This window comes from Dendrobates tinctorius, unplaced genomic scaffold, assembly GCF_039654945.1.
Source record: "Dendrobates tinctorius isolate UK_male_01 unplaced genomic scaffold, ASM3965494v1 ptg000013l, whole genome shotgun sequence".
In the NCBI taxonomy this organism is placed as follows: Eukaryota; Metazoa; Chordata; class Amphibia; order Anura; family Dendrobatidae; genus Dendrobates; species Dendrobates tinctorius.
In genome coordinates, this window is record NW_027361681.1 from 11,934,083 (window position 1) to 11,960,014 (window position 25,932).

A 25,932-nucleotide genomic window follows, 5' to 3' on the forward strand; every position below is an offset into this window, starting at 1 on the left:
GGAGGCATTCTCAGTGATGGCATCTGTGATCTCTAGTGATGGATAGGCAGCATTCTCAGTGATGTCACTGCTGATCTGTAGTGATGGATAGGCGACATTCTCATTGATGTCACTGCTGATCTCTAGTGATGGATAGGGGGCATTCTCAGTGATGTCACTGCTGATCTCTAGTGATGGATATGTGGCATTCTCAGTGATGTCACCGCTGATCTCTAGTGATGGATAGGGGGCATTCTCAGTGATGTCACTGCTGATCTCTAGTGATTGATATGCGGCATTCTCAGTGATGTCACCGCTGATCTCTAGTGATGGATAGGCGTCATTCTCAGAGATGTCACCGCTGATCTTCAGTGATAGGCAGCATTCTCAGTGATGTCACCAGTGATCTCTAGTGATGGATAGGCGGCATTCTCAGTGATGTCACCGCTGATCTCTAGTGATGGATAGGTGGCATTCTCAGTGATGTCACCGCTGTTCTCTAATGATAGATAGGGGCATTCTCAGTGATGTCACCGCTGATCTCTAGTGATGGATAGGCATCATTCTCAGAGATGTCACCACTGTTCTTCAGTGAAGGATAGGTGGCATTCTCAGTGATGTCACCAGTGATTTCTAGTGATAGGGGCATTCTCAGTGATGTCACCACCGATCTCTATCTTGTCACTTATGCATACATGCTACCTGGCAATCTCGTGGGCTATCTGCTCGTTGGGGCAGTTGATGAGGGCAATGGAGTGCGATCCGGAGATGTAGCATCCAGTAATTGCTCCGTGAAGCTGCCAATACGCTCTCCACAGAACGGGGTGCAGAAGAGACGATCCGACCATCACCTGAAACACAGTTGTGATCACATCTTCAGGGTCATGTAAATCAGATCAGTTTAACTTCAGTTCATGATACTTTAACTTATGGTTGTAACTTAGAATGTTACCATTCACTGACATGGGGCAGAGATGATGAAATGGATAAAGAACTCAAGCAATTAAATTAGAAAACTCAGATCATATGACGTCCCTAACACAGGGGCAGTGGGCGCTTTGATCCTCCCCTGTACGTGATGTGGATAATGGGTTCTTTTCTGACAAAGGCGCTGTGGAAACTCTGTTATCAGAACGCAGCTCCAATGTCACTGGACCAGAGACTTCCGCCACTGCTGCGCTCAGATACATTACAACCATCCTGACCGGAGCACTGACACCGGCAGAATCTGTATCGCGATTAAACGCTACACACCCTGATCACGAAAGGCAAATGGTAGAGTTATTCGCAACTGGGACCCTGCAAATATGGTGTCTACAGACAGGAGGACGCTCTACAAGAAAACACTCTACTGACGGTCCACAAGAGGACACTCTACTAATGCTCAACAGGGGAATGATCTACTTACGCTATACAGGAGGACGATCTACTGACTCTATACAGGAGGATGCTCTATGAGGATGATCCTATACAAAGTTACTTTATGAGGACACTTTTCCCAAGGATGCTCTACTGAAATCTACAGAATGACGCTTTACAAGAGTACGCTCTTGCACAAGAATGCTTTGCACAAGAACACACTACTGACGATCAACATGAGGACATTCTATCCCACTCCATAAGAACACGCTCTTTAGACACTATTAGTGCTCTACAGGAGGATGCTCTACAGGAGGACACTCTGACGCTCCACAGCAGGACACTACTAATGTTCTACAGGAGGGCACTCTAAGAGGACCCTCTACATGATGACACTCTACTAATGCTCTGTAGGAGTGCGATCTACTGATGCTGAACAGGAGGACACTCTATGAGAGTGCTCTATATGAAGACCCTTGATGAGGACCCTGTACACGACGACGTTCTCTTTGAACCCCATGTGCGGACTTTGTACACGGTGTCATTTGGGGAGTTCTAGTTTCAAATATGCAGGTTATTCATTGGGTGTTATTATTACAATCAGTTTTTGAACTCCAGAAATGAATCACAAGTGCAGTTAATCAATAACTTGGGGGGGACATTGGACTGTTGTTAATAATAACCCCTCTATTGCCAGCTCTGTGGAATGCATTGTAGGCATTGTGCCAGGACACCAGCTGCCAAGAATATTTGATAATAACCCTGCACATTCCACACGCTGAGCGGCTACCTCCATCCCAGGAGAACAAGAAAAGAGGCTCACCAGCACCGCAGTCATCCAACCTGAGCGCAGCCAGTTCTGAGGGGGCGGCTGACACCCCATATTCACCGGCTGCCTGGCACCCCACCTTCCCTGATATCCATAGATGTACTGAGCTTGGCTTGCTGTGCGTCGCTCTTCTCACTTGTTGCTTCTGCCCTGAGGACTAAGTTGTCAGTCTCTATCCCTCCCTCTCCAGCACCCAGCAAATCCCCTGCTGCTTCCCAGTGCTCAACCCTAACCCCCTCCAGATGTCACCCTCCTCCTCACGTCACCAGCTGCAAGGGTTAATGCACCAAGTACTACCCCAGAGCTGCCTACATTTTGTAACTAAAGGGACTCAGCACAGAATGACTGTTCAAACCAAGTACAGGAGCTAGGTGTATCATGGCGCAGCCACAAACTTAAGTGCACCTTCCACCTTCTTGCACCCCCCTCCTTCTTTGATTGACAGCTCTGGCTTCAGAGTTAAAGAAGGGCGGAGGTTGCAAAGTGTAGTTAAATGATTAGTCGCTAGTAATGATTGCGCATGCTCCAGTGCTAATAAAGTATCTGCGGAGTACCATAATACTATGTTCGAGACGCTGTGGCTGCATGTCTCGCCGCTGTTTGACAGCTGCAATACATGCAGAGATTGCCTGTTTGCCAGCATGTGTTGCAGCCGTCAAGCAGCCGTGAGACATGCAGCCATCGCAACTCAATAGTCACCTGTCCTATAGTCGCCTATCTCCAGTAATGACTGATAACAGGGAGTAATAGGTCTTTTTTATTATATAGAAATACATCATATAACACAACTACGATACATTACAGGATCAGACACAACAGAACAAAACATAAGAAAAAAGCTCCAATCGGACAACAAGATGACAAAATCAGACACAAATCACAAATAAACCAGAAATGGAAACAAAATAGAGGAAAGTTCTCGACCTACTAAAGGGAAAAAGATGAAAAATTAGAATAAAATTAAAGAAATAAAATGATGAAGAAAATAAAACTTGCTGGTTTTTGTTCATTCTGCCTCCCAAAAATCGGAATAAAAAGTGAACAAAAAAGTCATGTGCCCCAAAATAGTACCAATAAAAACATCAACTCATCTCACAAAAAAACAAGACCTCACGTGACTCTGTGGGTCAAAATATGGAAAAATTATAGCTCTTAAAATGTGATGCAAAAACTATTTTTTTGCAATAAAAAGCGTCTTTTAGTGTGCGACAGCTGCCAAACATCAAAACCCGTTATAAAAACCCAGTATAAATAGTAAATCAAACACCCCCTTTATCACCCCCTTATTTAAGGAAGAATAATAAAGTTAAAAACATGTATTTATTTCTATTTTCCCAATAGGGTTGAGGCTAAAGTTAGGGTTATAGTTGGGACTAAAGTTAGGGTTAGGGTTGGGATTAGGGTTAGGTTTGTGGTTAGGGTTGGGATTAGTGTTAGGGGTGTGTTGGGGTTAGGGTTGGAGATAGAATTGGGGAGTTTCCACTGTTTAGGCACATCATGGTCTCTCCAAACGCGACATGGCATCCGATCTCAATTCCAGACAATTTTGCATTGAAAAAGTCAAACGGCACTCCTCTTCCGAGCTCTGCCATGCGCCCAAACAGTGGTTTACCTGCATATATAAGCATACTCAGGACAAATTGTGCAACAACGTTTTGGGGTCCAATTTCTCCTGTTACCCTTCGTAAAATAAAACAAATTGGATCTGAAGTAAATTTTTTGTGAAAAAAAGTTAAATGTTCATTTTTTTTTAAAACATTCCAAAAATTCCTATGAAGCACCTGAAGGGTTAATAAACTTCTTGAATGTGGTTTTGAGTACCTTGAGGGGTGCAGTTTTTAGAATGGTGTCACTTTTAGGTATTTTCTATCATATAAACCTCTCAAAGTCACTTCAAATGTGATGTGGTCTCTAAAAAAATCATTTTGTAAAATTTGTTGAAAAAAATTAGAAATCACTGGTCAACTTTTAATAAAAAAAATTGGGTTCCAAAATTATGCTGACGTAAAGTAGACATGTGGGAAATGTTATTTATTAACTATTTTGTGCGATATGACTCTGATTTAAGGGCATAAAAATTAAAAGTTCCCCAAATTTCCGTTTTTTTTTTCACAAAAGACGCAAGTTATGTCGAAGAAATTTTACTGCTATCATAAACTACAATATGTCACGAGAAAACATTCTCAGAATCAGCGGGATCCGTTGAAGCATTCCAGTGTTATTACCTCATAAAGTGACAAGGTCAGAATTGTAAAAATTGGCCAGGTCAGAAAGGTGAAAATAGGCTGGGTCGCAAAGGGGTTAAATACAATATAAACATTATAAACACATTACACTAAACCGATATATTATACAAGACACCTCAGACAGAACAAATACCTACCGATCCCACTCTTACCTTACAGTCACCCCTTATATCACCATATTCACACTACAACAAAACTAAATGCAACACAATATACAAAATTATAAAAAATAAATTTTCATATTTTTTTTTTAATTTTTTTTCCAATATATAAAACATACACCTATACTAACTATTCCGCCACCGCTGATCCAGCTCTGGCCACAAAGCTCGGGAATTCTCCGAGCTAGGTTCAGGTTCCAAAGTTTTTCCCCAAGCAGGGCAAGGCCAGCTCAGTCTCTTATGACCGCTGTTGAACCCCCCTCCCCCAAATCCCCCCACCCAACCTAAGACCCTCTATTATACACAATATATACAATACATACTGTATAAAGAAAACCAACATTACAGAACACAACCTGCATACTCACCACCAAAGGCTAAAGGTCGATGCCTGCAAACCTCCTATTTCAGAAGACAGAAATATAAAACAAAAATCTAGGGCGCAAAGACATCAGCCCACCACCAGGATATAGGAGGCTCAAGTTCGATGCCTGCAAACTTCCTATTTCAGGAAACAGAAATACAGGATTAGGAGTACTAACGGACTAAGGCACCCCAAAGGAGAAACCCCTCCAGAGATGGGTCACTCTTCGGGCACCCAGTTTTACACACTCCAAAGAGCGTACTTTCACCAGGGCGCTTAGGATGGTGCTACAAACTTCGTCAACACAGAGAATTTTAGTCAAAACTAAAACTTGTGTGTTCCATGTGAAGTTCCTGACCACTGCACTGACTATGAATAAAGTGGCTCAGTCCCTTCTCCCAAGGTCTCTGAATGCTCCATAGGCCCACTCAGCATAGGATTGAGTAGCCAGCCAACCAATGGAAGCTCCCACACTTGTACGCCTCTGTATTAAAGGGACAACGAAGCAGGAAGTGCTCCATGCGTTCCAGCATGTTAGAACAAGTCTCACGGGGGCTATTCCTGTCCTCGGAACTCCTGTACTTCAAATTGTCCTTCACATACCAATTACCTTGGAAGCAGCGCCAAGTTAAGTCCCAGTACTTCTTGGGGATCCTGCTAGAATTTAACAAACTCAACTCAACCTCTAGATTCCAACTTGGGCAATCCTTGAGGACCAATGGTCTCTGAAAATGGGAAAGCAAGACCCACATATCGAGGAGTTTCTTCAGCAGGGACCTCACCGCTCACGTTCCCAGAGCCCATCATCTTCAGAACTGGGGTAACATAAGCCGGGAAATGCACATGCGGTGTGTGAACATCCTTCAATCTTCCCCTTCTATCCCATTCCTGGAAGAAAGGCTGAAACCATCCCTTGCAGGAGAATACCCACAGAGGCGCCCTCTCCTTCCAGAGCTTTGCCTCGTTAACTTTCAAAAAGGTGTTCAATGGGAACACCACGGGTTCATGATATTCAATCCTAGTCTCCTTGTGTGGCAAGTGACCTACTGCTTGACTGGGTTCAGTCTATTCCCCCATAAAATCTGGAAGAACAGACTGTAGACATGTGTCCAGAGAGGCTCTGGCAAGACACAGACACTGCTCAGGTAAATTAGCAGGGGGAGCAGAAAAGCTTTGCACAGGCCAACCCTTTCCCTCAGGGTCAAACGCCAACCCTTACGTTTGTCCACTCTGTGGGCGACACATTTGATTCTACCTCCCCAGTTTTTCGTGGGGTAATCACCCTGACCAAATTCAATGCTCAGGACTTTGGCATGTTCTTGGGGTTCAGAAAAGGTGTCTGGAAGATCAAACACGGTATCCCCGCCTCCCAGCCAGAGATTCTCACACTTGTCCTGGTTGACCTAGGATCCAGATGCCTCTGAGGAGCTCTCCACTTTTGACATCACCACCCTCGCCTCCTCTTTCGAAGGAACAAAAATGGTGACATCCTCTGCGTTTGCCACTATCTTCAGGATAGCGTCTGGCACCACCCTGCCCATCCTCACCCTTGCCAATAGTCCACAATCGACCCTTCTGAGGAAGGGATCAATCTCAAACACGTAAATCAAAGGGCTAAAAAGGCAGCCCTAGTGGACGGAAAAATAGAAGTGGATCCAGCTCACTCACAGGGCTTATTTAAAAATTAGAACATTTTTATTGGATGATCCTTAAAAAATTCAAAATGACAAAACAGACATCTCAGATGGCATCGGTAACCAGTGTTCAAGAGCCGTGTTGCTTGAAACGCGTAGTCTTATTACACATCACCCCCTGTCATTGCTGTGCCATCTGAGATGTCTGTTTTGTCATTTTGAATTTTTTAAGGATCATCCAATAAAAAATTTCTAATTTTTAAATAAGCCCTGTGAGTGAGCTGGATCCACTTCTATTTTTCCTATTGCCTTGGACGCTGTGCAGCAGTGAGGAACCCGTGCTCCTTCTTGTGCTTGGAATTACATCTCAGAGTGAGCTGAATGTTCTCTTTTGTTTGAGCCCTGGTGGACACCAGATCCTACCCTGAAAGGTCCAATTCACCTGTTTACCAGAGAGAAAGTTCAGCCCCTGCATACAAGGTCTTAAAGGGAATCTGTCACCCTTTTTTTGGCCTTTCAGCTGCCGGCATAGACATCGGGGGCTTATCTACAGCATTCTGTAATGCTGTAGATAAGCCTCCGATGTAAACTGAAAGAGAAGAAAAACACGTTATATTATACTCACGGAGGTGGGCGGTCCGGTCCGATGGGTGTCGCCGTCCCGTCTGGCGCCTCCCTTCTTTATGCGATGACGTCCTCTTCTCCCGTCCTGTAATGGCTCCGGCGCAAGCGCACTGCTCTGCCCTGTTAAGGGCAGAGCAGAGTCCTGCAGTGCGCAGGCGTCGGGAGAGGTTTGGCGCCTGCGCACTGCAGAATTCTGCTCTGCCCTCAACAGGGCAAAGCAATGCGCCTGCGCCAGAGCCATTTCAGGACGGGAGAAGAGGACGTCAGCGCTTGAAGAAGGGAGGCGTCGGACCGGACCGCAACACCCACCGGACCGGACCGCCCACCTCGGTGAGTATAATATAACTCTTTTTTCTTATCTTTCAGGTTACATCGGGGGCTTATCTACAGCATTACAGAATGCTGTAGATAAGCCCCCGATGTCTATGCCGGCAGCTAATAGGGCAAAAAAAGGGTGACAGATTCCCTTTAAGCCAGTCCACAAATCCTCCAGGAAGACCTCAAAAGAGTAGACCAGAGGTATTTGAGGTCGACCTGATCAAAGATTTTTGCAGGATCCAGGGTCAGCAAGAACCCTTCCAAAAGCCCGCCCTGCCTTACTCCACGGCCTCTCGGACACTTAAAACAGCACTGAAAGTGCTATGGCCAGGAACGCAACAATGCTGAGCCTCCGAAAGGAACAAACTTCACCAGCTTGTTGAAAAGTATCTTAGCTAAAACCTTCCTATCCACATTGAGAAGTGCTAAGGGACGCCAATTCTCAATGCATTACGGATCATTACCCTTTGACAAAATGATCAAAGCTGTCCTCCTTATTTATCTCATCAGAGTGCACGAGGAAAGACACTCATTAAACACCTGAGTCAAGAGGGGGACTAAGGAGTCCCTAGAGGTCCTAAAGAACTTGGAAGTTAAGCCATCCGTATTTGGCGATTTTATTTTTTAGGGCCTGAGCCCATCGATCGCCAGTCTCATTTCCTCTCCTTTGATCGCTTCTGCCAAACCACACAGCGAGAGGTCTGCCCCTGGCTCAGGAACAGCTTCAGCCAGGAAAGCCGATATCCTATCAGGATCCAGTTTCCTCCTTCCCAAGAGGTGCGAGAAGTATGAACTGATGGCCTCCAAGATCCCTGATCTGGACCTTCTCATTGATCCCGTGATGTCTATCTGCCTTGTCACTATCTTACTATTCACAGACATCTTACAGCTTGTGTAAGGGTCGGGCGAGTAGTACTTCCCATAGTCCCTCTCAAAAACCAAAGATGAGTGCCTATCGTACAGACACCTCTTCAGCAAGGACTTCACACTAGAGATCTTCTTGTGGCTTCCTCCAGTCGAGACAAGATGCTTGAGTTTCCTCCTCAGGCTCTGATACAAGCAATCCCCGTTCAGGCATCTGAGATTCCAGAGTTGTAGGAAGAATCTCGCCACCGAATGTTTGAACATCTCCCACCACTCTGACTTAGTGTTACTTAGGCCCAGCAACAGTACCTGGCTCTGAAGAAATTCCTCAGAAGACCTTCTTACTTATTCTTCCTCAAGGACTGACGAATTCAGCTTCCAATAACCTCTTCCCATCTGAGAAGTCTCTAACATTCAGAGAAACCAATCAAACAGTGATCGGATAATTTCACCTCCACAACTGACTGGCATAGAGATGGCCTTCTCCTTCAAATAAAACCTGTCTGTCCTAGACCTGGACTGACTATCACTTTAAGAAAAAAAAAAAAAAAAAGGGAATCCCGTGTGGCCTGGGTTGTGCCGGACGTGGACATCCACCAGGCGTGCCTCACTATTCTGTTTAGCATGATACAATCATAAGCCAGATGGTCTCCGGAACCTCCTCTATCTCAGGATCTCGTGACATTGTTGAAATCTCCTCCAAAGACCACCTCCCAACACGAAAAATAAAAAAGGTTTGATGTATATGAAGAGACATTTGTGGTCCCACTTGGACTGGGGACCATAGATGTTAATGAGCCAAAGCTCCTGTCTCCCCATGAAGACATCTATGATCAAGCATCTCCCCATTTCTAATTCGATTTGCCTGCATTCAACCACTGCAGTCTTAAAAAGGACCGCCACTTCACTATATGGCTTGGGTCAAGAGACCAGTAGGAGGGCCCAAGCCTCCATTCCTGCCTTGCTTTATGCAAGGTTGATATGTCAATCAACTTGGTCTCCGGCAAAAAAAAAAAAAATGTTGGCGTCGAGTTGGCCAAGAAAAGGAAAGGCCATATACCTTGCCGCATCTGAGTTTATGCTGGAAACATTAACGGTTGCCAGTGTCAATGGTGTGGGTGCCGCCATCATGATTAATTAAATTAGATAGTCTTTTTTGTCCTACCCGCTTCCTCTGATAAGGATGAGTTTTTAGTGCACTTGAGACAAAAAGACTAATCCATTCTCTCCTTACATACACTGTGACCCTTGTTTGATAGTCCTGATGGTTAGTCTCCCTCCCTTCCCCAGAGGGCCATTTATTTGCCCCATGAGAAGACCTAGTGTCCTGCTGAGCCCTCACCACCTTGTCCGCAACCTCCAGCCCCAGGTCCCTGTCCTCCCTCTCTGGAGGGGAGTCTTGGAGTGCCTGGAACCAGCTGGAGAGATTCACCAGAGGGAGGGAGGCTGGACTTTCCTTTTGCACGCACCTGGATCATGGCTAGATAGTTAGAGGGGTCGCACTTGAAAGAAGAAGCTCGAGACCTAGACCCACTCCTACACCTGGTTGTTTTCCTGCTACCTTTTTTCTTTTTCTCTGACCACACCCCTTCTACCTCATCAAGACTGTCACCACATGAAGGTTCCTGGGAAGACATGGCATCCTCTTACTCCTCCCTTTCAAGTCTCTTGATTTCCTCACTCAATTCACTGTAATTAAGATCCTCAGCTGCAAGTGAAGTACTTGGGTCAGAGTTTAGGGACATTACTCCCTGTCTGTATGGCCAGGGCTAGCTCCAGGTTTCTGTGGGCCCAGGGCGATAGAGTATGTGTTCTCCTTTAAAGGGAATCTGTCACCCTCTTTATGGCCTAAGAGCTACCGGCATCGACATCAGGGGCTTATCTACAGCATTCTGTAATGCTGTAGATAAGCCCCCGATGTAACCTGAAAGATAAGAAAAAAAGAGTTAGATTATACTCACCTGGGGGGAGGTCCAGTCCGATGAGTGTCGCAGTCCGGTCCGGCGCCTCCCATCTTCATACGTTGCCGTCCTCTTCTTCCCTTCCTGTCGTGGCTTCGGCGCAGGCGCACTGCAGAGTCCTGCAGTGAGCAGGCGCCGGGAGAGATCAGAGAGGTCCAGCGCCTGCGCACTGCAGTATTCTGCTCTGCCCTCAACAGACCCCTGATGAAGGCATCGCCGAAACACGCATCGGGGCGACGTGTGTGCTGCTGTGCCCCCCTGCTTCTCTCCCATGATGGTGTTTACGTGAGGTATGCTTATTATAACTACATTATCTTATATATCTGATACACTTTTCTATTTATAAATACTGCTGTGCTTCCTTTGCATGCCTCAGATGGCTTTGTGATCACCAAGTGATTGGGTTATATGGTCTATATTGTTTTTGCATTGAGTATGGCCACTAGCCAACAATAATTAGGATAATTTATAGTGATCCTTTTCCAGCAAACTCTGTCTCGTTTTTGTATACTGCACATATGCACTTTGTGGTTTTCCCATTCTCTACCTGTTCTTTTATATTGAATATGAATAAAGCATTTGTATTTTTTCATTACTTTTGGGCTATTTGATCGTTTGTTTGTTTTTTTGTTTCTTTTTGGGATTTATAAATATTGGCGATCAGTCCTTTATTCAGTCCATTAATCTGTGTACCATGATTTATAATATGACTTTCTAACTATTAATCATTTATAATGGTACTACTTTTCTTGTTGAGTCATTTTTATAGGGTTATTGCCCAAGGATAGAAACCCTGTCATTCGGGGCGACTCTGAGCCAGCTCATGGAGAGACCAGAAAAGCTCAAGGCCCTCCGGTCCCACGGAGCTGACATCAAAGTAAGAGGTCCCATATTGATAGATGAAGGCAAATTTCTCATATGCCGCAAAGCCCATCCCCGGCAGAAGCTCAAAAACCCTCAACCTATCAGGACAGGCATTCCTGCTTGCCCACTAAAGATGGGCTACGTTCCAACGGTTACTCCTCTGCCCACTTGTCGCCAGAAACCAGACAGACAGTCTCTGCCCCTCTATTTTGGAAGGCTGAAAGAAGACAGAACAACCTCCCTCCCCTCTACATTGATGGAACTCTCCACTTTCCTCAGGGCGTCTGAGAGGCACTGTTGTAAATCACCGTCCGTAGGGCCACCAGACAAGGATGCACTGCTATCCCTAGCACTGACAGCTCCTGAATAGCTTTAGGCTGAAGCCACCACCACTGCTACTGGGACAGCGGGATCAGTATCTACTTCCTTCTTACCAAAACCAGTGCTGCTCTCCTCATTCACTCCACTACTGCTCCCATCATTTGCTGCACCACTACTCCCATTATTCACTCCACTACTACTCCTGTCATTTGCTGCTCCGCTTTCATTCCCCTTACTTGTCATACCATTACTGCCACCTTCTGTCACCCCATTACAACTCACACTGCCACCTTCTGTCACCCCGTTACCACTCATACCGCCATCTTCAGTGATCCCATTACCACAATTCTCACCACCTTCACCATTCATTCCACTGTTCTTTACACCTTCCACAGTCACATCCATTTGTAATTCCCTTGTGTCTGGCATCTCAGTGTAAAGAGGGTTAAGTAAGTTGTTCAACGTTGTATTTATTACTCATTGCTAAATGGTACTGCTACATGTTCACATGTATTACCACACATATGGAATGGTACTGCTACACCTTTCTGGGTATTACCATTGTTTGTATTTATGTTTTATTGTTGTTGCTTTTATTTTCACATAGTTTGTGATAATATTGACTGCATTTCAAGGTTTGCCATTTACAGTATAGGGAAAGCGTAGTACACCCTTTGGACACTAGAGCGGGCACTCTAGTATATAGAACTCTTAGTAGTATAGGGTTAAGTGTAGGAGGGGCTTCCGGGAGTTAAGGTTAGATGAGAAGGAAGTTAGTTCAGACGGGGCCAGGGTGCCCGAGGTGTCCACATGGGCTATAGGCCCAGGATGGCATGGCAGTCACACAACGTTAAGCAGCGTCAGTCCAATTTATCCAAGTCCATTGGACATCAGTTTAGTGGCCCAAAGCAGTAGAGAAGATGTGGAGACTCGTAGCCTGTGTGAACGCTCTTAGGGCGGGAGTTGGATGGAGTGAGGAACAATGGATGCTGTAGCTTCGCAGGGAGCGGTACAGACAGGTCAGATGCTTTTCCAGAGGCAACCAAACCAGGTGGCGGATGATTTCAAGTCTGGGGCTAAACAGGCGGAAGGAATTGTCATCATGGCGAGGTTAGGCCAGGAAGAAGCTGGGAAGCAGTCTAAGATGGTCCGGTCCGGGAACGTGCTGTATAAAAGCAGCAGCAAAGTAGTTAGAGCTGAGGAAGCAAGTAAAGACGAATGTGTTATCTACGATGTGCCAACTGTGGATATATTGTGTGAAGTTATCAGTAAAGAAACCATTCAGGTTACCATGGACCGTGTCTCAGTTACTGGGAGTTGCCTCGGAGAGGGGCCATAGCCACTTGGGAAGTGCCCAGGGGGACCCGAACCTAGAGACACAGGTATGCCGAACAGTGGATTGCAATTTTCTGTGAGGGACGGCCGGGACACTGATGCTTTAGTGTCTCTTGCCATGACTATAGTCCTGGCCGACCCTTACATTTAGCGTAGTCGGCAGGATGTGACTAACTCGCAATGCGGAGAACCCGCAAAAAAAAGAGCTGATGATGATGTGTGTGTGACTGCTGTGGAAAATAGAAAATGACCGGATAATGACCTGGAAAATGACCAGAAAAAGGAGCAAGTAGTCACTGGATCTGGAGAAGATTTTGGGGAAATGGACGAAACACTGGATTTGCCTACTAAAGATTCTGTGACAACACTGGACTTTACCACGGAGTTGGACTTGGCTTATTTGATGAGAAAGTCTGACACCATTACTGTGACCAAGATGGCGGCTATGGAATTGGATTGCAATTTTCTGTGAGGGAAGGCCAGGACACTATAGTCCTGACCGACCCTTACATTTACGCTTATACCTGCTGGATTTAGGGACGGATACATTTTCAGAGACTCTTTTCCAGGCTGCACCACATCCGTTTACTTTGGATCAGTGCTGACTCTCTGCTGTGCTCTTGGAGCACTCTGCTCCCCTACTGCAGCAGTTTGCTCCTTATTATCCAAGGCAGACTGTTTGTCAGCCGCCCGCCCTGTATCCACAGACTTCGGGGCCTTAATGACCTGTTTTGGCGCCGGGGCACACTGCTCCTCTATCGTAGCAGTGTGCCCAGTGTTCCTAGCAGATTTTTTGTTTTCATGCTGCTTGTCTGCTGCAACATTCATGGCATGCAGCTCCCCTGTCCCAGCAACGCGCCTTTTCTCCTTCGTTGAGGCGCACTGTGCCCCTGTCAGGGGGGAAACTCCACAGGATTTTCTCTGTTTGGCACCGTGAGTACTTCCAAAGCCTGCACTGTTGCCCACACAGATGGCAGCATCGCCGGACAACCTCCTCTCCCCACTCTGCTTATGCCTTGGAGCCACTTCAGAGCCTGTGCCTTTAGGTTTGTCTGTGTTCTCTTGTCGGTTCTGCCCCTCAGTCTCCAGGCTTGTTCAAGCAAGTGGGACGCTAGTCACATCCTCCTCCTCTTCGCTTAGGATGCTGGCTGGCAGTTCTCCTGAAGTATTTAACCCCTTCATTCGAAAAACCACTACTGGTTTTTAAACCTCTCCAGGAAGGAACCTGTGCTTTTCACAATCCCCTCCTGGAGGAGCACTAACCTGACAACCTTGTATATAAGGGCTTTAATCCGCTGGGAGGTCACGGGTCTTTCCTTCTTAGGTGCCTTTTCCCCCACTTCTCCCTGCGTGGAGTATCCACTGTACTATTAAACCCCCTTTAACCCTTGCTCTACCTCCAATCCGTTACTGCATCCTGCGTTCCTGCGGTTTCCTATACTCCCGCAACATGACGACCACTTGGGAGCAGAAGGAACTTGTGGACTCACCGGAGCTCATCTCCCCTCCAGGATTTTCCTAGGCTCTTCTTCCTGGGTTCCCCGTCTCACTCTCTGGACGGATGATGAACCGTCAGGCTTGGAGTAGGTAGATAGATGCGTTTTTCCTCACTCCCTCCTGGGCCGTTTTCTGTTGCTCTCTGTCCCCCACCAGCATAGAAGCCTGGGAAACCATGCTAGCCGCCCCGGAAGCCTGCCTCTCCCTGGGGAGAAGATAAGAGAGACAGAATATGGTCCTCCTCCTGGAAGTTCTGGAGCTCATGAGGCAGGTGCTATTCCTAGTAGGGAGTAATAGATTGTCCTCTCCTGTCCTACAGTCTCCTCTCCCCAGTAATGGCTGATAACAGGAAGTAATAGATTGTAGTGACCTATCCTACAGTCATCTCCCCCTAGTAATGACTGATAACTGGGTGTAATAGACTGGATCTGTGAGTACCGTTTGATGCAGTTAATCCTGCTTTCCCTTGTTCATGAGTATATTGCCTTCAGCACCCCCCATCAGCGAAGCAGTAGCACAATGTATTCCAGCACATTATGTGGAGAGACGGTGACGGCCCTGTCTGTGCTCCACTTGTGTTCACCACGTGTGATATTTCCTCTTTGCTGCTGTTTGCTCTGGAGCCAAATGCGGAGGCTGCAGGTAATCAGTGACGCTTGTGTCTCTGCTGCTTCACCCCAGTATAAAGGTGGCATTGAGCTGTGCAGAGACAGAGCAGCATTCACAAGAGCTTCTGCACTGAGAGTCTCCATTCACTACGCAGCAGGCGCTGTGCCCACGAGGTGCCAGTCAGGGTCACCCCGTGATGCTCAGCCTCTAGAACTGTACAAATCCTAGAAAACCAGATTCACGCTGCTTCTTGGGGTGAAACGGGGACAATAGATGGTTCTCATCTTTGGCACATCCGCCACCTGTGCACTGCAATGCCTGTTCTTAAAGTCTCTGTTATCAGCTCTCATTTCTGCTCTTCACAATGCCATGAGATGGGGCAAGGATACGGGGTGACTAGGACATTGACCTGGGCTTGATCGTCAATGTATCTAGGTGTGATTCTGTCACGTACCTGTGCTTGAATTTGTGGGTAATCATGGTCTGGATGTGAAGATGTGCAGATCTGGGGATGAGTGGGGTGCATCTGGGCATAGTTGTGATGTGGATCTTAGTGTCATCAGGACATGGATCTGGGAGTGATAGGGGTACAGATCTTGTGGTGATAGAAGCATATCTCTATGGATGATCAAGGTTCAGATGTGGCCATTTCTTGGACATGGATCTTGATATGATCAGGATGCAGATCTGAAACTGACTGGAGTTGGGATCTTGGAGTGATCAGAGCACAGATCTGGGGTTGATCAGAACTTGGATCTGGATATGGTTGGGACGTGAATCTTGGTGTGACTGGGATGTGGATCTTGGGGTGATTGGGGTGCATATCTGGGGATGACCAGGGCACAGATCTTGGCATGATTGGTATGCAAATCTGGGCATGATTGGAGTGTGGATCTCAGGGTGATGGGGCGTATTTTTGGGGGTGATTGGGACTTGGATCTGGACATGATTGGGACATGAATCTTGGGTGATCTCTGGGCGATTGGAGGTGCAGGTCTGGGCATGATCATCGGTGTTATGATCAAATTGTTAATTTATTCTGAAGTTGTATCTTGAGCAGTAAAACACTTTCCAGTCTCTTCACCATCTTGGTGCTGGGCTGCGCCTCCTTGACAGCAGTTCTGGTTCAGTAGTATCCTCCTGCTGGTGTGACACATTTATGGTCTGTCACTGCTTGTTTGGAGCCTATTATAGAGTTATCACTGTATTTGAGCAAGTTCTAGTGAGAAGTGACTATGATTACTGGATGCTGGTGCCCCTGATTTTGCAGTACTGAGAACAGCAGTTCCATGAGGAGCTGACTGCTTAATAGAATCTAATGGGCTGGGGAGAGTCAACTGGTGTCTCTAACTGCTTAGTCTGGGATGTAATTACTGCGCTTTTTCACCTTTCTAGCAATATGCTATACACTATTTAAGATAAAAAGCTCTGGTAGCCAGAGAATGAAATCATATAGTATAAGAAAGTCACTTGCAAGTCTGCTGATTTTCATACTGAGACCAGTTTAAGAACTTGATAATAATCAACCAATAGTAAAAACTTCTGTAACTTTCTTACTGTTTCAATTCCTCCTCATATTCAGGATTTCTGCTTCCGCAAAAGATGAGTTACAGTCCTCATATTAGGCTAAGTTCACACCAGCATATAAAAAATTGTTCTTCCAGAAAAGAAGAGCGATTTTCATCTGACTTGTTGTCAGTAAATCCTCTGTTTTTATACCTCAGCCTCATAGATAGGCCGAACACCAGAATGATACGTCATTTGCACTGATATACTATAACAGGAGAGAGGCTTGCTGCTGATGTCTGCACTGATACTTTGTAACAATCCCTCAGCTGTGATATGTGAAATGATAGGACATTTTTCAACCTATTGAGTGCAAATAAAAATGTTCCCAAACTAATTTATTGAGAGACTGCACAGATTTCTTTATACAAGGCACCTGTCACAACTCTGTTGTTGGGTGTCCTGGGACCAGCGGCTCCTTCCTTGTCCCTAACACTAGGGGAACCCTATATTACCCTGTTCCCTGGATTACTTCTGTTGTTGCTGGTAGTTTGTAGTAATTATTGCCTTGCCTTTTTCAACAGATTCCTTGCAACTAGCAAATCCCTTTCATCACTTCATTTCCGATTCCAACTCGGGATTTCCACCATATCGGGGATTGTAAAACACACCTGCCGCGCATTGTGGGACTGTTTACATGAGGAATATATCCCACATCCCACAACGGAGAGTTGGCTGGACATTGCTGAAAACTTTCAAAAGATTTGTCAGTTTCCCAATTGCTTGGGTGCAGTGGACGGTAAGCATATTCGGATCGTCTCTGAATATTTTAATTATAAGAAATATTTCTCCATCGTACTTATGGCCATTGCAGACGCACAATACAAGTTCATAGCGGTCGATATTGGGGCCTACGGCTGCTCCAATGACTCTCAAGTTTTTATATTGTATGCAATGGGGCGTCATTTATATGGAAACACCTTCTAATTTCCACCACCAAGACTGCTTCCTGAAACCTCTGGGCCACCAATGCCGTTTATATATGTTGGAGATGAAGCGTTCCAACTCTCGCAACACCTTCTGAAGCCATACGCAAGTAGTGGCTTGACACCAACGAAAAGAGTGTTTAATTATCGCTTAACACGAGCGAAAAGAATGGTTGAGTGTGCTTTTGGCATTTTCACATCCAAATGGCGAGTTCTGATGACTGCTATTAACCTGAAGACTCACACTGTGGATGAGGTGGTGAAAGCTTGTGTGGTCCTGCACAATTTCCTAATATGCAAGTAACAGATTGCCATGGATGACAATTTGGTAGAAACCTCCTTGTATGATTATCAGAATATTACTTTTCAAAGTCTTGTGGCAGTTTAAAAAATGAGGGACAAATTTGCAGAGTACTTTATTTCACCTCACGGAAGAGTAGAATGGCAGAATTAAATGGTTAGATATCTTTGTCTTTTGATATAATGTATATTGGAGTACCAAACTTATTGCAGTTTTCATATTTGTGATTACACCATGAATTTTTTCTATTAACCAAATTATTGTACCTTATCATTAAATAAATGAAAGATAATAAAGCTTTTTAGAAAAAAAGAAAAATTATTAAATAATTATAAATTAAAATAGTTTGGGGTGGAGATAGTACTGGAGGGGCTGACAGATCGGACCACTTCGACAGTGGGAGTATGGAGAGCGGATTGTGGTGGTGACGGATCAGAAGGTAAAGCAGAAGGCGAAGGGGTGCAGAAACCAAGAAGATGGGTGGACAAAAAATGGGAATAGGGATGGGATTTGGTAAGGTTTGAGGGGTGGAGTGGAGGGATTGGGAGACAGAAGAGGTGGTAGGTGGAGAAGAGGGCTGTATTTGGGGCATGATGGGTGTGGAAGGAGACTGGTGGTAGTGGGCAGGAAGTACAGGTTGGGCAGGGAGTACAGGTTGAGAAGGGAGTACAGGTTGGGCAGGGAGTGGAGGCACAGATGCTCTGGTTAGAAACTGGTATGGGGCAGGAAGCTGGTATTGTACAGGAGAGGGAGGAGGGACAGTGGCTGGAGGTGCGGGTGGAACTACCGGGGCGGGTGGATGGGCTTGGGAACTAACCTGCGCTAGAGCAAACTGGCAGGCTTGCATTACATTCATCTGCTGGTCAGGAGATAGCTTGTCTATGTGCTCAACTACTGTTATGCGGGGCTTAGGTCAAAGGAGGCTGAAATACCCGGGGTCCCTGCGGAGTCCCTCAAACTAGGGAAAACCCTGTCTGACCCTCAACCCAGGGTTTTTGCTAAAGGTGCAAATGCCTGAGCCTCCAGCCTCTCCTTATCTCCTGCTCAGCCCTAAGCTGAACCCTCCACCCTCCACCCAGTGAGTTGTTAAACCACCAAAACCCACACAGTAATGACAGACAGGGAGAACTCAAACCACACCGCGCCGCAACCACACAGGACAATACTATAATGTGAACAGGGCAAAACAAAGCACAAATATAGGAAGGCGAAAAGGTAACAACGGATCATACGACACCAGATATGAATTTCTCTCTCCAACACCTCCACTCCAGACCGGAACCACTTGGCACAAAACACAAGCTATAATCGGCGACGCCCACAGGCCAGCACGACTATTTAAAGACCGTGGGCGTGACCAAACATCCCACCTGATTTCCAGCTAGATTAACCCCAGATAACCTGAGTAAAATCAAGCCGGCGCCACTGAGGCTATAGTGGACGGAGATGGAACTACCGCTGCCTGCCGGACGCTGTGGTGTGAACAGCGTCCGACATGACAGTACCCCGTCTTCTACGAGGGACCCCAGGGCCCTCAAGACTCATAGGACCCGGCTTGTCCGGATGACGGCGGTGAAAGGAACTGACCAGCCGATCCGCATGTATGTCCGAGGCTGGTACCCAAGACCTCTCCTCCGGACCATACCCCCGCCAGTGCACCAAATACTGAAGAGTACGGCGCAGTACTCGAGAGTCCACCACCTTGGAGACTTCAAACTCTAAATCGCCATCCACCATGACTGGAGGTGGCATCGGCGTCGTGTCCACAGAGCCTACCACCTTTTTCAATAAAGACCTGTGAAACACGTTGTGTATCTTGTATACCGCAGGAAGCTCCAACCGATAAGCAACCGGGTTTATGATGGCAGCAATCTTAAAAGGGCCAATAAACCTTGGACCCAATTTCAATGATGGAATTTTGAGTTTTATGTTTTTAGTAGCTAACCACACCCAATCACCCACACACAGGTCCGGACCTGGCACGCGTCTAGAGTCAGCCACACGTTTGTATCTTGCACTCATGCTCAGCAATCGCTGTTTCACACTCCTCCAGACCGATGATAGTTGAACTCCTAACCGGTCCTCCTCTGGGACGCCCCCAGACGCAAGGTACAAAATTGAGGATGGTGCCCATAAACACAAAAGAACGGAGACTCTCCCGATGATTCTTGGCGGTGATTATTTAATGCGAACTCGGCCAAGGGAAGGAACGTCGACCACTCCTCTTGGTTGTCAGACACAAAACATCGCAAATACTGCTCCAGATTTTGGTTCATGCGCTCAGTTTGACCATTTGACTGCGGATGAAACGCCGACGAATGAGACAACTTGATCCCCAATCCTGAGCAAAAAGCTTTCCAAAACTTCGCCACAAACTGGGTACCCCTATCAGACACTATGTCCGATGGAACTCCGTGCAGTCTGACCACCTCCTGCACAAAGACCTGAGCCAACGTCTTCGCGTTGGGCAAGGAAGGCAACGACACAAAATGCGCCATCTTCGAAAATCGATCAACCACCACCAGGATGACCGTGTTCCCCGCCGAGGCAGGCAAGTCTGTGATAAAGTCCATGGAGATTTCTGTCCATGGCCTACTAGGTATCCCCAGAGGCTGTAGAGTGCCAGCAGGACGGGTTCTGGGCGACGGCCCTGGCGCACGTGATGCAAGCTGTCACGTACGAAACCACATCCTGACGGATTTTTGGCCACCAGAAGCGGCGCGATACCAGTTCCAAGGTGCCCCTAACCCCTGGATGACCGGCCAGGACCGAGTCGTGGTGTTCCCCCAACACTTTAAGACGAAGATGAAGGGGTACGAACGACTTATTAGCGGGAAGTCCTGGTGGTACCTCCTCCTGGGCCTCGGCAATCTCCGCCTCTACCTCAGTCGTGAGAGCCGAAACCACTACACCTTCCTGGAGGATGGGTACCGGCTCATCCCGAGGTTCTCCCCCCGGAAAACACCTGGACAAGGCATCCGCCTTGTTGTTTTTCGCCCCAGGACGGTAAGTCACCAGAAAGTTAAAACGTGTAAAAAACAATGCCCAGCGAGCCTGCCTGGGAGACAGACGCTTGGCCGACTCCAGATAGAGCAGGTTTTTATGGTCGGTGATGACTGTGACCTGGTGGGCCGCCCCCTCCAAGAAGTGTCGCCATTCCTCAAAAGCCAATTTGATGGCCAACAACTCCCTGTTGCCGATGTCGTAATTCCGTTCGGCCGGCGACAGCTTCTTGGAGAAGTAGGCGCATGGACGCAAATTGCTTAAGGACGAGCCCTGTGACAGTACTGCCCCCACTCCCACCTCAGACGCATCGACCTCCACCGTAAAAGGTTTAGATACGTCCGGTTGCACCAGAATGGGGGCTGAAGCAAAACGGTTCTTCAGAAGCTCAAATGCACGCACCGCATCCTCAGACCAGATAGCGAGATTGGTACCTTTTTTCGTCATGTCCGTGAGCGGTTTGGCTATAGTAGAGAAATTCTTAATAAACTTCCTATAATAGTTGGCAAACCCAAGGAACCGCTGGAGCGCTTTTAGATTACCAGGCCGTTCCCATCGCAGCACCGCTTGCACCTTCGCGGCATCCATTTTAAACCCTGCGGCGGACACAATATATCCCAAAAAAGGCAACTCTTGAAGAAAAAACACGCATTTTTCAAGCTTAGCATAGAGCTTATTCTCACGGAGCAGCTGTAACACCTGCCTGACATGCTCTAAATGAGTGTCCTGGTCGCTCGAATAAATAAGGATATCATCCAGGTACACAATCACAAATTTCCCCAGCACATGAGCAAATACATCATTTATGAAATGCTGGAACACAGCAGGCGCGGTTGTCAACCCAAATGGCATAACTAGGCTTTCAAAATGACCCTCAGGGGTATTAAATGCCGTCTTCCACTCATCCCCCTGACGGACCCTTATGAGGTTATATGCCCCCCTGAGGTCAAGTTTGGAAAACCACTTCGCACCAGCCACCTGGTTGAAAAAATCAGGGATCAGAGGCATCGGGTAGGGATCACGAACCGTAATCAGGTTTAACTCCCGGAAATCCAGACACGGGCGTAACCCCCCATCTTTTTTCTTAATGAAGATAAACCCCGCTGCTACAGGTGAGGATGAAGGCCGGATGTGCCCTTTACTTAAACTCTCCGCAATGTAGTCCTTAAGAGCTTGTCTCTCCGGACCAGAAATACTAAACATCCTCGCCTTTGGCAATTTAGCCCCGGGTTTTAACCTAATTTGACAGTCATAGGCTCGATGTGGAGGTAGTTCTGAGCAACCCCTCTCAGACAATACGTCCGCAAAATCCAGCAATGCCTCCGGAAGGCTGGACTTCACGGCGGACACACATGTGGCCAAGCAATTTTCCTGGCAGAAACTGCTCCACTGGACTATGTCCTGGGTTCTCCAGTCAATCACCGGGTTGTGCTTAGACAACCATGGGAAACCCAGGACTATTTGTGCTGGGAGATTATTGAGTACCTTACATGTAACCCACTCAGAATGTAGGACCCCAATGTGGAGTTTAACCTCAGCTACAAACTCAGTAATCTCCCCCTGTGGGAGGGGAGCGGCATTAATGGTAACCACGCGAATAGGATGAGGGAGTTTTTCGATCTTGAAACCTGCCATGCGTGCAAACTCCTCATCCATGAGATTGGTGGCTGAACCGCTATCCACAAACACTGATATTGGTAGCTCTCTGCCCGCAATAATAACCCTGGCAGGGAGCATACATTGAGATACCATCATGGAGGATATGCATACGCTCAGTTGGGCCTCCTCCATACCCTCTGAGCTTACCAGTTTTCCGCCGGTGCGACTTTCTTTGGTAGCACAGGACAAGCATTTACATAATGATCTCTTTTACCACAGTAAAAACATGCTCCATGCTTCCTGAACCCAGGAACGCGACGCTGCACATGTGATACCCCAGCGATTTGCATAGGTTCCGTGGGCTCATCTGCAGCAACCACACTGGCACCCCTGCTTTCCCCCAGAGGCAGCGTCTCCTGCGCCCCTTGACGCAAACGGCGATCAATACGAATAACCAAACTCATGGCAGATTCTAACGATGCAGGAGTCTCATACATCAGGAGGGCCTGTTTAACTCTTTCTGAGACCCCATGAATAAACTGACTCCGCAGCGCTGGGTTGTTCCACTGTGTGTCTACTGCCCAACGGCCAAATTCTGGACAATAGTCTTCCGCCATACGTTCCCCCTGACAGAGGGCGCGGATTTTAGATTCTGCTAAAGCCAATCTGTCGGGGTCATCATAAATGAGCCCGAGTGCTGAAAAAACATTCTCAACCGAATGAAACGTAGCAGAGTCGGCTGGTAAGGAAAACGCCCATGCTTGGGGGTCCCCACTCAGTAATGATAACACCAGACCCACCCACTGAGCCTCATTACCTGAGGAGACCGGGCGCATGCGAACGTATAACTTGCAGGCCTCCCGAAAGATGACAAATTTGCTGCGTTCCCCAGAAAATCGTTCAGGCAGCGGAATCTTAGGCTCTGCACCAGCAGAAGCCGCTTGTACATTAGCTACAACCAGGCCCTGCTGCTGAACTGCCCCCTTCAACTCGGTGACCTGTACGGACAGCGCCGCCAACTGGCAGTTTATGGAAGTCATGGAATCCATGGAAAAATGTTAGGCCGATTATAATGTTATGCGGGGCTTAGGTCAAAGGAGGCTGAAATACCCGGGGCCCCTGCGGAGTCCCTCAAACTAGGGAAAACCCTGTCTGACCCTCAACCCAGGGTTTTTGCTAAAGGTGCAAATGCCTGAGCCTCCAGCCTCTCCTTATCTCCTGCTCAGCCCTAAGCTGAACCCTCCACCCTCCACCCAGTGAGTTGTCCAACCACCAAAACCCACACAGTAATGACAGACAGGGAGAACTCAAACCACACCGCGCCGCAACCACACAGGACAATACTATAATGTGAACAGGGCAAAACAAAGCACAAATATAGGAAGGCGAAAAGGTAACAACGGATCATATGACACCAGATATGAATTTCTCTCTCCAACACCTCCACTCCAGACCGGAACCACTTGGCACAAAACACAAGCTATAATCGGCGACGCCCACAGGCCAGCACGACTATTTAAAGACCGTGGGCGTGACCAAACATCCCACCTGATTTCCAGCTAGATTAACCCCAGATAACCTGAGTAAAATCAAGCCGGCGCCACTGAGGCTATAGTGGACGGAGATGGAACTACCGCTGCCTGCCGGACGCTGTGGTGTGAACAGCGTCCGACATGACAACTACTGCCTGAAAAAAGGAATGATTGGGCGATTTACTTACATCTAAATGATCCTATCCAGACGTGTGCTCAATTCAAGCATGCTGTTGTGCATGAGGTTGAATCTAGCACTCATTTGCTCGGACAACAGTTTCAGCGAGTTCTGGTAGGATGCATTTAGATGCAAGAACTTGGGCGCATAGTTCTTTTCCTGACCCCTCTGGTGCTGCCGCCCAGAACCCAAAGGTGTTCTATAGGTGGCAGCAGTGTCAGAGGGGTGGGATAAAGGAAAAGCTACCTCGTCACCAGCAGCTTCATGTAACAAAGTCTGCCAAGATGCTCCAGCGCTGGTGGATGGGACCGAGGGACCAGATGTGAGGGAAGGCAGGGAAGTTGCAGATGGGTCGGGTCTGTCGAAGTGGTCCCCAATGGTGGACTCCTGTGGGATCGCTCCAGAAGGGTTCAACTCTGCAGACTCCCGAGTGCTGCAGACGGTGCTGTGGTACAAAGAAAAAAAATGTAATTAATATATTGCTATTGCTTGGCCCTGGCTGAAACAAAAAAAAAAGGTTACACATGTAAACATTTTTACTTAGTAAATGGGGTGGGGAATATTTACCTTCTGCTCACCATAGTTGACCGGAGGAACGACAGGGCTCTAGCATACTTATACTTCAAGTTCCTGCGTCCTCCCGATCCACACGGGGCCTGCATCTCTTTGTTGAACTCCCTCTTGAAGCGATCCCTGAGTGACCGCCACTGCTTGATAACTCTGTTCCCTGTAAAGTGAAAGCACAAATTGGTTAGTATACAACACATTACATCCTGCAACATAACTTACTGAACTGTAAATACTTACGTGCTTGATTCTGACCCCGAGCATCAAGGTCCTCCCAATCTTCAACAACTTCATTGCACACTTCCTCCCAGAGCCGATGGGTCACAACAACATCAGCGTGGCGGCGACCCCCCATGTTCCACAGCAGCTCCCGCTCTCGGACTAGATCAATAAGGAGGTCGATGTCTAGACCTACCTACTCATGGTCAGGAGTCGGGAGCATGCTGAGAAGCCTGTTAAAAAAGACAAAAAACAAAAACATTACACTCAAATCATCCACATGAAGTTGAAAAATACAAAAAAAATTTTTTTTTTAAAAAAAGGTACTTACTCTCTGCTGATCTCCCCGACGCTAACGCCGACGACCCTGGGAGGCGCTTTGAGGACATCTACGCCGAGCCCCAGAATCGGAAGACTATAAAAAAAGAAACATTATGTGCTTGGATGAGGATATTGTGGGGGAGGGGGACAGGGCACTAGGGGGTGAATGTGAAAGGATGAGGGTATTGTGGGGGCTGAGGTGGGGGATCATCGACAGGGCACTGGGGGGTGAATTTGAAAGGATGCGGTGTTGTGGAGGCTGAGGTGGGGGAGGGGGACAGGGCATTGGGGTGTGAATGTGCGAGAATGGTGGTATTGTGGGGGCACAGGAGGGGGAGTGTGAGAGGATGGGGGTATTGTGGGTGCTGAGGTGGGGGATGGTCGACAGGGCACTAGGGTGGTGAATGTGAGAAGATAAGGGTATTGTGGGGGCTGAGGTGGGGGAGGGTTGACAGGGCACTGGGGGGTGAATGTGAGGATGAGGGTATTGTGGGGCTGAAGTGGGGGAGGGTAGAGAGGGCACTGGGGGGTGAATGTGAGAGGATGAGGGTATTGTAGGGGCTGAGGTGGGGGAGGGTCAACAGGGCACTGGGGGGGGTGAATATGAGAGGATGAGAGTATTGTGGGGACTGAGGTGGGGGAGGTTCGACAGGGACTGGGGGGGTGAATGTGAGAGGATGAGGGTATTGTGAGTGCTGAGGTGGGGGAGGGTCGACGGCACTGGAAGGGTGAATGTGAAGATGGAGGTATTGTGA

At 47.4% G+C, this 25,932-nt stretch overlaps 2 protein-coding genes across 4 annotated transcripts in view; one reads left to right on the forward strand and one right to left on the reverse strand.

Moving 5' to 3' along the window:
* The window catches only part of PHF19 (PHD finger protein 19), a 135,052-nt gene extending 117,002 nt beyond the window's left edge, over window positions 1-18,050 (forward strand). The window contains exon 15 of one of the 2 annotated variants that reach the window (XM_073558959.1): window positions 17,056-18,050. In XM_073558959.1, the coding sequence (XP_073415060.1) occupies window positions 17,056-17,458 (403 nt within the window). In that variant the 3' untranslated portion in view covers window positions 17,459-18,050. The remainder of the gene's footprint in view (window positions 1-17,055) is intronic. The other variant, XM_073558971.1, reaches the window with a different exon arrangement.
* LOC141069451 (protein CutA homolog) overlaps window positions 1-25,932 on the reverse strand; it is a 77,990-nt gene that overhangs the window by 24,795 nt on the left and 27,263 nt on the right. The window contains exons 1-2 of one of the 2 annotated variants that reach the window (XM_073558998.1): window positions 2,162-2,328; window positions 682-830 (exon numbers count right to left, since the gene is read on the reverse strand). In XM_073558998.1, coding sequence (XP_073415099.1) covers window positions 682-830; window positions 2,162-2,221 — 209 coding nt within the window. In that variant the 5' untranslated portion in view covers window positions 2,222-2,328. Of the gene's footprint in view, window positions 1-681; window positions 831-2,161; window positions 2,329-25,932 lie in introns of those variants that run through there. The other variant, XM_073559004.1, reaches the window with a different exon arrangement.